At 35.8% G+C, this 14,504-nt stretch overlaps 2 protein-coding genes across 32 annotated transcripts; both read left to right on the forward strand.

Moving 5' to 3' along the window:
- The first annotated feature begins 1,541 nt into the window (after positions 1–1,541).
- LOC8274947 (FACT complex subunit SPT16) lies at positions 1,542–10,309 on the forward strand. Of its 31 annotated transcripts, none has more exons than XR_007214399.1 (7): positions 1,542–1,791; positions 1,911–2,051; positions 2,264–5,626; positions 7,890–7,942; positions 8,154–8,616; positions 9,004–9,103; positions 9,175–10,309. XR_007214399.1 is itself a non-coding variant. In XM_048370053.1 (6 exons), exons 3-4 carry the CDS (start codon positions 2,334–2,336, stop codon positions 6,702–6,704), a joined length of 3,345 nt encoding a protein of 1,114 aa, XP_048226010.1. In that variant the 5' UTR covers positions 1,543–1,791; positions 1,911–2,051; positions 2,264–2,333; the 3' UTR covers positions 7,229–7,272; positions 7,890–10,309. The 31 variants fall into 31 exon arrangements, 10 of the variants coding, with proteins under 10 accessions (XP_048226007.1, XP_048226008.1, XP_048226004.1 ...); XR_007214400.1 differs by having other exon boundaries at positions 8,154–8,223; XR_007214412.1 differs by adding an exon at positions 6,653–7,272 and having other exon boundaries at positions 1,543–1,791; positions 8,154–8,223; positions 9,004–10,309.
- LOC8274949 (ATP-citrate synthase alpha chain protein 2) lies at positions 10,173–14,015 on the forward strand. The gene is made up of 13 exons (XM_002512521.4): positions 10,173–10,309; positions 10,471–10,577; positions 10,745–10,921; positions 11,027–11,188; positions 11,285–11,365; positions 12,001–12,052; positions 12,315–12,429; positions 12,530–12,611; positions 12,716–12,811; positions 12,918–13,019; positions 13,116–13,232; positions 13,324–13,440; positions 13,759–14,015. The coding sequence occupies exons 2-13, from the start codon at positions 10,479–10,481 to the stop codon at positions 13,828–13,830; spliced, it is 1,272 nt and encodes a 423-aa protein (XP_002512567.1). The 5' UTR covers positions 10,173–10,309; positions 10,471–10,478; the 3' UTR covers positions 13,831–14,015.
- The last annotated feature ends 489 nt before the right edge of the window (positions 14,016–14,504 follow it).

Here is a 14,504-nt window from a genome sequence, read left to right on the forward strand (position 1 = left end):
GGGCAATCATTGAGAAGGAGCGCCCACACTCGATGTCCGAGCAAGCGAAAAGCGAATCCTGTGACTTTTATATTAAAGTACGCTTCTACCCTTTAAATTGTGAACCTTTTTTTTTTTTTTTTTTGAACCAATATTGGTCATACATTTCATTTTTCTTTTTTCTCTTTTCTATGATCAAGCACCTTTCATTTCCTTGTTGAAAGAAACATATTATATTTATATAATTTTTTGATAAAATATAATTTCACCTATTGCAGTATTTTTAGCATAAAATTCAACAAAATAATTCTCGATTTATAGTTTCTTTTATTTTATGTGAATTAGTAATCATTTACAAAAAAATTGAAAAGGGTTTTCTTTATTTGGATTAATAAAAAAAATGAGTTCCAAAGGAAAAAATGTATATTTTCTAATAATTTAAAATTTGTGTTCAATTCCTTAGTGTATATATTTAAATAAAATTATTTATTTTTAGAAAAAATAAAAATATTATATAAAAAAGGATTAACTAATAGATATCAAACATAAATAATTATATGTAATTATCTTTTTTACAGGTCTAATTTAATATTATTTTATTCTCTTCACTATTTTTATAACTAGAGAATTTGATATTTAAATTACTATTTCTGTTAAAAATAATTTAATTTCAGATTAAAAAAACATAAAATTCTACGTACATTAATATTTATTTTATAAAAATTGATAGATATGAAATAATAGGAAAATACCAACAAATTCATTATCCGATTAGTTAGAAGAATGATGTATTGAATATGGCCCTATTTGAGTCTCAGCTTTGAACATTTGCTAGGTAGGTAAAATATATTTGTTAAACTCCTAAAATTTTCAATTATAATCTATTAAATTTTTTATTTGTTATTTTAATTTAATGAGCTTATATATATATATATATATATATATATATATATATATAAAATTAATGAAATAAAGTAGAAATTTTAAAAATTAATAATATTTTGAGAATTCAATAATGCATTTTATTTATTCACTAATATATATTTAAAAGGGTCAATATTTTTATGTTTTTATAATAAGTAATTATTATATTTTAACATAGAAAGAAAAAAATGTTTTATTTGATAGTGGGTATATATGTATTTTAATTTTAGATATATAATATGAAATTCTTTTGTTTTTTCTTATAGCCTCTTTCTCAAGAAAAGTCCTAAGCCCTAAAAAATCATTTGATATTAATTATGGAGTATGATAAAGATAGTATTATCCCTCTCCAACTTTTGGTATATTATAATTGAATTATATAACAAACTAATCCTAATTTCAATAATTATCGTTATTTTCCAACCCTCAATTTAGGCATCCCAGGTAAATTTTAATTTTATTTGATTGCTAATTTTTTTTTGAATTGTTTATTTAATAATTATTATAATTATCAATCATATAAAAAAAATAAAAAAATAAAGCTAGGATATGTTTTTTAATTTTTATAAGAAGAGATGGAACCGGGGGAAAAGTGACAGGAGGGATATGGGTAGACCCCTCACATATAAATACTCAATTCCTCATGATTGCTGCCTCTTTTGGCTTTTTGGCTATTGGCTTCTGCTATTCTCGTCTTCATCTTTAATCGCTGTCCTTATTGTAAACTTAACCAATAATTCAAAGTCTCCGGTTATCTAGTCAATTTTCTGATCCCTTCGCCTCTCAAATCTCATCAAGTTCCAATCTTTTTATTTCTTCTCATGTCTTTCGCCCGATTAGAAGTTCACACACTTGAATCAAGATCGAATGATCGCTTCACTATGATTGGTAATTCTTGGATTTCAATTATATATATTTTTTTTTGCACTTATTCGATTAAGGATTCCCATCACCAAATGTGACTTAAAGCCTTGATCTTTTTTTTTTTTTTTTGTGGGTCTTTGCAGCTGGGTCGAAAGATCTCGACTTTATAACCGGAGGAGCTAAGTGAAATAGATTTGGGATTTTTAGATTCATTATTCCTTGATGGGGAAGTGAGGTTGGCTGAGATTTTTCCATTTATCATAGGTGCACTTCTCTCCGCAATGGTAATTATATTCCTTTTTAATCCTAAGATCAAAGACAACCAACTCAGTTCATTGCTTATATCTACTTTCGTAGATTATATTGTAGTGAGTTGTCCTGATTTGCAATGTGTTGATTCAAGAACAACTAAAGCATTTTAATTTAGCTAATGGATGTCTACTTTATTATATGGGGAAAGGGAAGCCAACTGATATGTGTTTGTATTTTATTGCAGTTTATGCTGTTCAGCATACTTAATCAGCTAAGCTGTCAAGAAACTGGTATCTGTATTTGAACTACAGTGGATGGCTGATCGTAATGCTAATGTCCGACCTCCGAATGGCAAGCCTTCAGGAGGCACCAATCCTTATTTGATTGATCTGGATAATTTTACTAAACGGTTGAAAATGCTATATTTGCATTGGAGTGAAAACAACATCGAACTTTGGGGTGCTTCTGATGCTCTTGCTGTAGCAACACCTCCTCCTTCTGAGGATCTGCGGTACCTGAAGTCAACTGCACTAAATATCTGGCTGGTTGGTTATGAGTTCCCAGAGACCATTATGGTTTTCATGAAGAAGCAGGTGCATTTCTTATGTAGTCAGAAAAAGGCTTCTTTGCTTGATGTTGTGAAGAAACCTGCCAAGGAATCTATTGGTGTTGAAGTTGTGATGCATGTGAAGACCAAAAGTGATGATGGAAGTAGCTTGATGGATAACATTTTCAATGCTGTCCATGCTTCTAGCGGTGACAAAACTCCTGTCATTGGACACATAGCAAGAGAAAGTCCAGAAGGGAAGCTTTTGGAGATTTGGGATAAAAAGTTGAAGAATGGGAATTGTGAATTAAGTGATGTGACAAATGGGTTCTCAGACTTATTTGCTGTTAAGGACAACACTGAACTTACATATGTGAGGAAAGCAGCATTCTTGACTTCATCGGTGATGAAGCAGTTTGTGGTGCCAAAGCTTGAAAAGGTCATTGATGAGGAGAAGAAGATCACTCATTCTTCATTTATGGATGAGACAGAGAAGGCAATTCTAGAACCTGCTAGAATTAAGGTGAAGCTGAAGGCAGAGAATATTGACATTTGTTACCCTCCAATTTTCCAGAGTGGGGGAGAGTTTGATCTGAAACCAAGTGCTGCAAGCAATGATGATAATCTTTACTACGACTCCACTAGTGTTATTATATGTGCAATTGGGTCCCGTTATAATAGCTACTGCTCAAATGTTGCTAGAACTTTTCTGATTGATGCGAATTCCATGCAGAGCAAGGCATATGAAGTCCTGCTTAGAGCCCAGGAGGCAGCAATTAGCGCATTGAAATCTGGGAACCAAGTTAGTGCTGTTTATCTAGCAGCTCTCTCTGTAGTTGAGAAGGATGCCCCTGAATTAGCTGCAAACTTGACTAAAACTGCAGGAACTGGAATTGGCCTTGAGTTTCGCGAGTCAGGGCTGAGTCTTAGCTCCAAGAACAATAGAATTTTGAGACCAGGAATGGTTTTCAATGTGTCGCTTGGCTTTCAAAATTTGCACACAGAGACTAACAAACCAAAGACGCAGAAATTTTCAGTGTTACTTGCAGATACAGTGATTGTTGGTGAAAAGCTACCAGATGTAGTGACTTCAAAGAGTTCTAAGGCTTTCAAGGATGTGGCTTATTCATTCAACGAGGATGACGACGAAGAAGAAGAGCTCTCAAAAGCGAGAGTTGAAGTTAAAGGTGGTGAGGCCACCTTGTCGAAGGCAACACTCAGGTCAGACAACCATGAAATGTCGAAGGAAGAACTACGAAGGCAGCACCAGGCTGAACTTGCCCGCCAAAAGAATGAAGAGACTGCCAGGAGGCTTGCTGGTGGGGGTTCTTCTGCTTCAGATAATCGTGGTTCTGTTAAGATGATTGGCGACTTGATTGCATATAAGAATGTGAATGACCTACCCCCTCCAAGAGATTTGATGATTCAGGTTGACCAGAAGAATGAAGCCATCCTAATACCAATACATGGAAGCATGGTCCCATTCCATGTTGCCACTGTCAAGAGTGTGTCGAGCCAGCAGGACAGCAATAGAACATGCTACATACGGATAACATTTAATGTTCCTGGAACCCCTTTCAGTCCTCATGATGCAAACACTCTTAAGTTTCAAGGCTCAATTTATCTGAAGGAAATTTCATTTCGATCCAAGGACTCTAGACACATAAGCGAAGTGGTACAGCAGATTAAAACCCTGCGGCGACAGGTCACTTCCAGAGAGTCTGAGAGAGCTGAGAGGGCAACATTAGTTACTCAGGAAAAGCTGCAACTTGCATCTACCAAGTTCAAGCCCATAAAATTGTATGATTTATGGATTCGCCCTGTTTTTGGTGGTCGTGGAAGAAAGCTGACTGGTTCACTCGAAGCCCATGTAAATGGGCTTCGCTATTCAACTTCAAGGCCTGATGAACGTATTGATGTTATGTACAGTAACATCAAGCACGCATTCTTCCAGCCAGCGGATAAGGAAATGATCACTCTTCTGCATTTTCATTTGCATAATCACATAATGGTAGGGAACAAAAAGACCAAAGATGTTCAATTTTTTATTGAAGTGATGGATATAGTCCAGACACTTGGAGGAGGAAAGAGATCTGCCTACGACCCGGATGAGATTGAGGAAGAACAGCGAGAGAGGGATAGAAAGAATAAAATAAACATGGACTTCCAAAACTTTGTGAACCGGGTGAATGATGTTTGGGGCCAACCACAATTCAGAGGACTTGACCTTGAGTTTGATCAGCCCTTGAGAGAGCTTGGGTTTCATGGGGTTCCTCACAAAGCCTCAGCTTTCATTGTCCCTACATCAAGCTGTCTGGTTGAACTGATAGAGACACCTGTTGTCGTAATCACCCTGAGTGAGATCGAGATAGTTAATCTGGAGAGAATTGGTCTTGGACAGAAGAACTTTGATATGACTATTGTATTTAAAGACTTCAAGAGGGACGTCCTTCGGATAGACTCCATTCCATCCACATCGCTGGACAGCATCAAAGAGTGGCTTAACACAACTGACCTCAAGTATTATGAGAGCAGACTAAATCTGAACTGGCGGCCTATATTGAAAACTATCACTGATGATCCTGAAAAATTCATAGAAGATGGTGGATGGGAATTTTTAAACATGGAGGTTAGTGACTCAGATTCTGAGAACTCAGCAGACTCCGATCATGGCTATGTGCCTTCAGACGTGCAATCTGACTCAGGATCTGAAGACGAGGATGACGGCAGTGAGTCACTGGTGGAGTCTGAGGATGATGAGGATGAGGACTCTGAGGAAGATTCAGAAGAGGATGAGGGGAAGACGTGGGAAGAGTTGGAGAGAGAAGCAAGCTATGCAGACAGGGAGAAGGGGGATGACTCAGATAGTGAGGAAGAGAGAAAAAGAAGGAAGATGAAGGCATTTGGTAAGGCTCGAGCGCCACTATCTCGGGCACCACCGCCTCGAGCACCACTATCTCGGGCACCACTGCCTCGAGCACCACCATCTCGGGCACCACCGCCTCGAGCACCTGATAGAAGAAATTCTGGGGGTAGTCTTCCCAAAAGACCCAAATTAAGGTGAATGAAGCCATTTGTCTTCATTAGCACTTTTAAAGGTAAACTAGCAGGTGCCGCATCGCTAGATATGATAGTTGCCTAATCTAGCTCCGTTGAGATTGTTAGAAGATGGATTTATTCCACAATGCTTGGTTACTAGGCCGGTATAGTGTATATAAATGGATTGTGCATCTTCTTTCTTCGAGCTAGTTTTTGAGAATGAATTCTATCCAAGTTTATTTATCATGATATTAGAGCTGGCTTTTTATCTGCGACGATAGGTTTGGACTCGATCCCGTTTGCATGTCACGTTAAATTTTAGGAGGTATTAGAAGTTGTATTTATGCCAATTACTTGGTTACTGGGCACTTATAGTGTGTGCAAGTGGATTGAATACTCTCTTTCTTTGCGCTAGCTTTTGAAAATGAGTTCTATTGAGAGAGAAAGCAAAAGCCGGAAAGATTTTTGTTACATAGCTATAAAGCTTGCATCTTGATCAAATTTGTTGAAGCATAATTGCTTGTGAAATAGTGGGTAACTTGTTGAAATATAGATTTTTGTTCCATTGCTATTCAGTTTTCCTTGTCTTAATCTTTCCATGTACAACTATCTTGATTCTCTGTGTTTTCCCTTGCCTTGTTATCTGCATAATCTAGGCATGTTGCCACGTTGAACATTTGTATAAATCATGGTTGAAACAATCAATCTTCAAGTTGAATTAAGATCACCAAAGTGCATTCAAAATCATTCATTCGGCACCAAGAAAATTATTTGCAGGATTGAAAATTTTATAACTTAGAAGAGAGCAGAACTATAGATTATAACTTATTATACAAATAATATATTTAACAAAATTTTCTTTACAGCTTGACAAATAGGAAAAACACTATTAATCACACAGGAAAACTACTGAATTAAATTAAGAAATTCTGAATTTTGAAATTATCAGATTTTGTTATGAGATAATAACAATTGTTTGCTAACTTATACCTCCTATCCAACTTAGGACTCTATAATTTGCTTACAATTTTATTTGGCTTCTCAAAGAAGAACCACGCTTGAGAGAAATGAAGGCAAGGAACAAGATCCAAGAGTGTAGGTACGCTCTTTAATATTTGGTACTGTTAACTCTTTTTCAATTTTACCTTAATAGCCAAAATATTGATTTGATTGTGTGTTTAGTTGTGGTTTGGAGAAAAAAAGAAACAATAGTAGTGGATAGGTGGAGGATGTTGTAATTGAAGCAGCCAAGTTCCATTATATGAAAGGATGTGATTCTCTATATCTTTTAGGGTAATTTGATCGATGCTGGTTAGCAGAATTTCAAATAGATGCTATAGAGAATGCACAATGAATTAGTAGCTTATGTTTCTCTCATACAGACTTGCACTATTGAAAGCTTGATATTGCAAAAAGGAGAGAAAGCTACCAATAAGAGGCATTAAAATCCAAAGTATCTGTTAAATGCCATTAAACTTCAGATTCTATGGTATCATCAATGCATCACACATGCACCTGCTCGTTTTGTTTGTCATATGAGCATATCTAATTACACTATTCTTTGTTTTTGCATACAAGGAAAAATGAATCCTAATTCAGTTAAATCCACTTTGTCTAGTTTAGCCTTTGGCAATGTAATAGCAGCTGCTGCTTGCAATCATCAGAAGGTAAATGCTGTTTAATAAAATTGCGACGTCCCTCTCTTGTTTAAACCAATTATTCATCTTAAATAACCTAATTTAATTAGGTAGATTACCTGGTAAACAATTCTATGTCAAAGAAATTCATCGCCATGGTTTTTATGACGCTAAAAGAAAAGCATATATTTAGCCTCAGAAATTCGTTTAGTTGTCTTGATATCTTTTATATCCTAGTCATTGGGTAAAACTTGCCTACATGTCTTTTAGAAACAATCTATATAGCGAATCTCGGTAAGGTAAAGTAGAGGTCTAAATGCCAATAAGGGTTGGTATTTTCCCTTGTGAAGATTGGAGAAGGTTTCGAATTTCAAGTCTCTCCATCCACCATCTACCAACTCCAGCTGTTGTTAGTCACCTCTATGATATCATTGAACACCCTGCCCCCGGCAAAAAAAAAAAAAAATGCTAATGTTTTTCTTTTTCCTGAGTTTCCTTTTGTGTCTGTTTTAGAAACTTTATGTCTATTTTGAACTTGGGATTTGTGTGTATTAGACTATAGACCCAAATAAAAATATAGAACTAGGTTGTTTAAGTTACATCCTGTACTATATAGTCCATTATGAATGTGCATGTTGATTTTGCAGGAATTTCTCACTCAAGAGAAGACACACTGGCAGCAAGTTCTATCAACTAAGAGGTTGACCTTGATGAGTTGATGGATGAAAGATTTAATGGTGTGCCTGCATCATTTCTGCATTGCTTTGCATGCAATCATCTCTTATGTTTTTTTAATTGTGGAGGTTTATTGCATTTCATGTGAAGGATTTTGAACTGGATAAACTGCAGGCGGACATGATTGCAGCTCTTAAGGTAATTAGTTTAAAAATTGTATGATTTATTGCATGCAGCTCTTGGGTGAAGTCACCGGCAGTGAGCACATGATTTGCCATTTCTACCACAGAGAGTTCTATCATGCAAGTAAGGCTTTCACTTCAAGTTCTCTGTGTCAGAGGCACACTCGTACATATTCATTTGTATGAACTTGTTTTATTTTATGTAACTTTTTTGGGTCACGGTCTCACATTTAATGATATGTTGATTGGTTATTTGTGGATAATGGATAAGCATTTGAAGGCTCTTGCATCAAGGCATCTTGATACCAAGTTCATCAAGCTGGGCGCAGAATTCTGTGCTTGACTTTTCATTTCTACTTTGCTTCTGAACTGAAATTTTGATTTACTCCTCACAAATACATGGCTTTTCTAATGAGTTGCCTATGGTATTGTAAGAATCTTTAATGAACTGCAGAATGTACCCTCTTTGTTGCCAAGCTTGGAGTCAAGACTATACCTCTTGTCATATACTGTTCAGGTCTGCCATATTTAGCACCTTTATTCCTACCATAGCTTACTGGGGTCCTTTTTACACTGTGATAACATTGTTCTGTTTGATTTCCCTGAGCACAGAAGATTTGAGAAAGCTGGTATTTGATAGTTAATTAATACCATCCTTATCTGCATGATTTTTGAATCTGTGGCTATGTATTTGATAATAAAGGATTGAATAGATTAGCTGTGGAATATTCAGAAGTTATCTCAGACAACCATAATAAATATAGGAACACCATCAGAACTTACATTTCAATGCATATTGGTGACCTACATATTGAAATTTTGCATCAATATATTTTAGACTTGGGAAGTTGCATTGCATTGTTTATTAAATATTATCCTGAAAGAACGCCAGTGTTTTCATTAGGAAAGGGATTGCAATTGATTAGACTCATTGGGCTTTAAGATTTGGGAGGAACAGGTAACTTCACCACAAAAACAAATGGAGATTCTTCTGATAAAGAAAGGTAAACGTCCAGTTTGCTATGCAATTAGCAGTTCTATGGAGAAAAGTCTCATCTTACAGATACATAATCAGTGAGAAGAAAGATAATGAAGACGATGATTATCACGGAAGCAAGCAGGCGAAGGACAGTAAGATCGTCTGTGCCGACTCCAATTCTGATTGAAATCAAAATACTATAAAAGAAACTACAAATTCGTACCTTTGTATTTCTTTTAAATGTGGTTGTATGACTATTTTTTGCATGCTATTCTTCTATGTGCTATCTCCTTCAGTTTTTATTTCCTCTTTAAGTTCAATAGAGAAATAACATAACAGAAGAAAGAAAATATAATCCCATGTAAACAATGGGATGGATAAGATGATAGTAGAGGCATCATCTTCCCTTTTCACGCCATGCACATGTTAGTTCAACTGAATTCTTCAGTCGCCTAACCACCAATGCCAATCGAAATGCCAAAATGCTTCTTCACACTTTCCTGTTTGTAGTATCCATTTTGTCCTTAATTAGTTTCTTCCAATATCATCCAACTAAACCATTTAAGGAGGAGATGCATTTTGGAAAGCAGTTTTCCAACACTTCCTTTGGCAGGAAAGCTAAAGGAAATTGTCAATCACAACACTGTTTTGATAGGGTGGAATTGAACAGGAAATATAGGAAAACAAAAGAAAGAAAACTATTTTCTTTTTTTCCTTATTCTTAGAAGAACAAATGCTACATTTCTTTTCTTTTCATCATCCAAATGAAATTCCAAAATAAAACTAAGATTTTAGTTTCTTTTCATTTCATTTTCCTCTTCTAATGCTCTTTATTTTTTCTGTGCATATCTAGTGCACCAACACATGGGTAAATAAGTGTATGATTATTTCACACTTCAATGAGAAAACATAGCCACAAGACACCCATCATAGGGAAATAGTATTTATTTTTACTACTCTACTTTCCAATTTTACCAAAGTAACCACCACATCATAAAGATTTGTACATCAACCAAACACCCATATTCCATTTATGAAGGGGTAGTTGAGGAAATTGTGAAATTAAATTGTAATATTATTGGCCCACACTCTTAGTTTGGTTTGGTGATTATAATTTTAGAAATTGGCTCCAACTTCTCCCCTGCCCAAATCGCCCACTAACCAACCAACACCCAACTCTCTTTCTCCACTCCACTCTCCAATCTCCATCTTCTTCTTGTTGTTGCGTTTGGTAAGTTCCAAAAATCGTACCTTTGAAGCAAAACATTAACTCTCTCTCTAAATTTTAAGTCTTTTAGTAGTCCTTTCTTTTTCTTTCCCTCTAAAAACAGAGTATAGATACAAAAAACAGAGTGTCTTTTACTTAACAGATCTTGAATTGAATTGAAACAGAACAAAAAATGGCTAGAAAGAAGATTAGAGAGTATGATTCAAAGCGACTTCTTAAAGAACACCTGAAACGCCTTGCCGGTCTTGATATCCAGATCTGCTCTGCTCAGGTTTTTATTTCTATATACTTTATGCACGATCAGTCTGAATGATTTAAAGAAATGGGTGGGTCAAACCTGCGTGGAAGTTTTATTCTTCAGTCGAATTGTGATGAAAATGAGTTGGATTCTGGTCTCAATTAATAGATAATGCTGTATGTGTGTGTTATGTTATGTAGGTGACTGAGTCTACAGACTTTACAGAGTTAACAAATCAAGAACCATGGCTTTCTTCATCGAGATTGGTGGTTAAGCCTGATATGTTATTTGGGAAACGTGGGAAGAGTGGTTTGGTTGCTTTGAATTTAGATCTAGCTCAAGTTGCTGAATTTGTGAAAGCAAGGCTTGGAGTTGAGGTGATTAGTATTACTTGATTAGAACTAAAATTAGGAAGTTAGGCGCTTGTTATCTTCTTTAGTAATTTTAGATTATTCATTCTATGTGGATTCAATTTTCATCAGGTTGAAATGAGTGGCTGTAAGGCACCAATAACTACATTCATTGTTGAACCATTTGTTCCACATGATCAAGAATTTTACCTCTCAATAGTCTCTGAAAGACTTGGCTGCACCATTAGTTTTTCAGAATGTGGAGGTATTGAAATTGAAGAGAATTGGGATAAGGTATATCTATGCTCTACTGGTACATGTTTTCTTATGTTATTACCAGTGCCATTTATAGCCAAAAGTGCTGACACTGTTCCGTTTTTATTCATACAGGTTAAGACTGTATTCCTTCCCACTGAAAAGCCTATGAACTTGGAGGCATGTGCTCCATTGATTGCTACACTTCCTCTGGAGGTTAGTGTCAGTTATTCATTTTTTTATTTATTTTCATCAGCATCTGAAATGGTATTCATATTAGAAGTTTCTTTGGATAATTCTTTTCTGAATGAAGGAAAAGAATAATTCTTTGGACATAAAGAAGGCCTTTTGTTCGTGTTAGATTTTGTCGAACTTATTGGTGTTTCTTATAGTGTTATACATAATAAACACTATATCACAGAGTTATCCTGATGTCAGCCCTTTTGTCGGGAGCAGCTGTAGAAATGTTTACTTAGGAGTTGGGATCACCTGATCGGTGTGAGAAGAGTAGAAATAGAATAAATATCTAAAACAAGATGGAAAGGATATTATATATTCCTGATGGAAGAAGAGCATTGAAACTTGCTGATACTGTTAATCTGAATTTTGGTAATTTTAGTATGTTCAACCTACCAAAGTAAATAAATGGATAAAAAACTGATATTTATTGATCAAGCTATGACTTGTGGCATCAAATTATGCAGCATGCTCAATGCTGTTTCATGCTACTGCCTCTTTGATATATTTCAAACTTCTTACAATTGATAATTCTTGTAATCGTTTTTCTTTCTTCATATCTCTCTGTCGGTTTATTATTTTTTATGCAAATGGGTAGTTCTATATTTCTGCAGATTCGAGGTAAAATTGGTGCCTTCATAATGGGAGTCTTTGCTGTCTTTCAAGGTATGTGTGGTTTAAGGTTTCATAATAGTCTCCTTGCCTACTCATTTAACATAGGGAATTACTTAACTTGTGAAAAAGATTTAGATTTCCTTTTTTGGACATATTATGTGAAATGAAGACCAGAACTGTGAAGTTCCAAAATGATTTAGTGCGTGCTGTTTCCTTCTTGAGAAAAAATGAGATCCTTTTGTTCATTGCTTATGGCAATTTCTATTTCATGTTGGCAGTAATCACTTCTAACTGCTTCTATTATTCTTCACAGATCTAGATTTCAGTTTTATAGAGATGAATCCTTTTACCCTGGTTAATGGAGAGCCATATCCACTAGATATGAGAGGCGAATTGGATGACACTGCTGCTTTTAAGAACTTTAAGAAGTATATATTTGTTCTTCACAAAGAAATCTGTTAACGCTGAAATTCTTTAGTTTGAAAATGTTACTTCATGTGGTTTATCTCATCAATTTTTCTGCGTCAGGTGGGGTAACATAGAGTTTCCTCTTCCCTTTGGAAGAGTTCTGAGTCCTACTGAAAGCTTCATTCATTCGCTGGATGAAAAGGTAATTCCAAAAATGTCCTGATCATTACTTTTTAGCCATGTGTCCTCTTCATTGCCTCTGTGTACCATAAATCAGACTAAATAATCATATTTCTGTGTTTACAGACAAGTGCATCTTTGAAATTCACTGTTTTGAACCCAAAAGGGCGTATCTGGACAATGGTAGCTGGAGGTGGTGCCAGCGTAATTTATGCCGACACTGTAAGTGTTTAATATCGCATCTTTAGAATTTTATCAATGGTTATGTAGGGCCTGTAATCTATTCTGTTGTTTTACTTGCATGACATTTTCTTTTCCATTTAACTAGGTTGGAGATTTGGGTTATGCATCAGAGCTTGGCAACTATGCAGAGTATAGTGGAGCTCCTAATGAGGAGGAAGTTTTACAATATGCAAGAGTTGTAATTGATGTAAGAGAGAATGAACTTGTCCTTTTCTCTACTTCTGGTTGCAAATTAATTGACCCCCAAATTATTAAAAAAAAAATGTACCTTAAATGATTGCAGTGCGCCACTGCTGATCCTGATGGTCGAAAGAGAGCCCTTCTAATTGGAGGTGGCATTGCTAACTTCACAGATGTTGCAGCTACTTTCAATGGTATCATACGAGCCCTCAGAGAAAAGGTACTTTCTGCTTGAATCGACTCGAAACAGCAATTCGATTGGTTAATTTGTCTTTTTCTACACTTAGCTATGCTTTCTCTCCTCCCAACAGGAATCCAAGTTAAAAGCAGCAAGAATGCACATCTATGTTCGAAGAGGGGGTCCAAACTACCAGACTGGTTTGGCAAAGATGCGGACTCTGGGAGAAGAGGTGGGAGTGCCACTTGAGGTATGAAATAATAGTCTGCTCTTTTCCTTGGCCCTGTTGACCCTTTCCGCCACATGAACGGAAATGCAAAACTCTTACTTGTTCTATAAAATTGGGATCTTTGTGTCTGTCTTTTTTTCAGTTGTTTTATACAGAATTTTCAACCATCAGTTTCACTCTATTTTTGGAGACAATAAATAGAAGGAATCCAATGTGCCATCCCTAAGGATTCTGATTAGAAGAGAAATACTTTTCGTTTTCATTTTCCCGTTAGAAATTCACATCTGGAAATCATTAGTAGTTGTAGTTTAACCGAGTGAATTTCCTTTTTCTTTTCAGGTTTATGGGCCTGAAGCCACCATGACTGGCATCTGCAAGCAGGCCATTGATTGCATCATGTCTGCGGCATAGTTTCATAGCCCATTTTCTCCTTTATCAATCTGTACAAGGAAAATAATTTGGGGCAAAATGTGTGTGTTGAGAAGATCATCTTTTGTTGAGACAATACTTTCTGTGCAGAAGGCATGAACCAGATTGAGATTTTTTTTTTTTCCTTCTTTTCTTTCTTAATGGAAAAGTTTGATTGAATTGCTTTATACATACCACCAATTTACTTTGTCCCATAAAACAATTTTGTCATTTAAGCATCGCACGACTTATACTTGACTGTGGAACATGTCCTGCTGTGCTTGCTGTATGTGCATTGATCTATGAGAAGAAAGAGCGCTAATATCATTCGAAAAAAGAAAAGGCAACTCATCTCAGTATCAAAGCCCAAGGGCTTATTTCTCTCCATGGGTGCGCATTTTTTTATGTGTGCATGTATGTATATGCATAACCACTTCTATTGTCAAGGCTATGTTGGTTTCTCTCCATGCATGCAGGATTTTAGTGGGTGGCTATATTTGCACCATAGCCACTGCAGATCAGGAGAGTGCTAATATCATTTGAGAAGCTACATTTCTATGTCAATGCCCTTTGTGTTCTCTCCCGGCATGCTTATTTTAACGTATGCATATGGCTTACTGTGATATCTTCTTGAAAAACTTAAAAAAAAAAAAAGGACTCCGTGCTTGCTTATTTTA

The sequence above is a fragment of the Ricinus communis genome, chromosome 10 (assembly GCF_019578655.1).
Source record: "Ricinus communis isolate WT05 ecotype wild-type chromosome 10, ASM1957865v1, whole genome shotgun sequence".
NCBI classification, from domain to species: domain Eukaryota; kingdom Viridiplantae; phylum Streptophyta; class Magnoliopsida; order Malpighiales; family Euphorbiaceae; genus Ricinus; species Ricinus communis.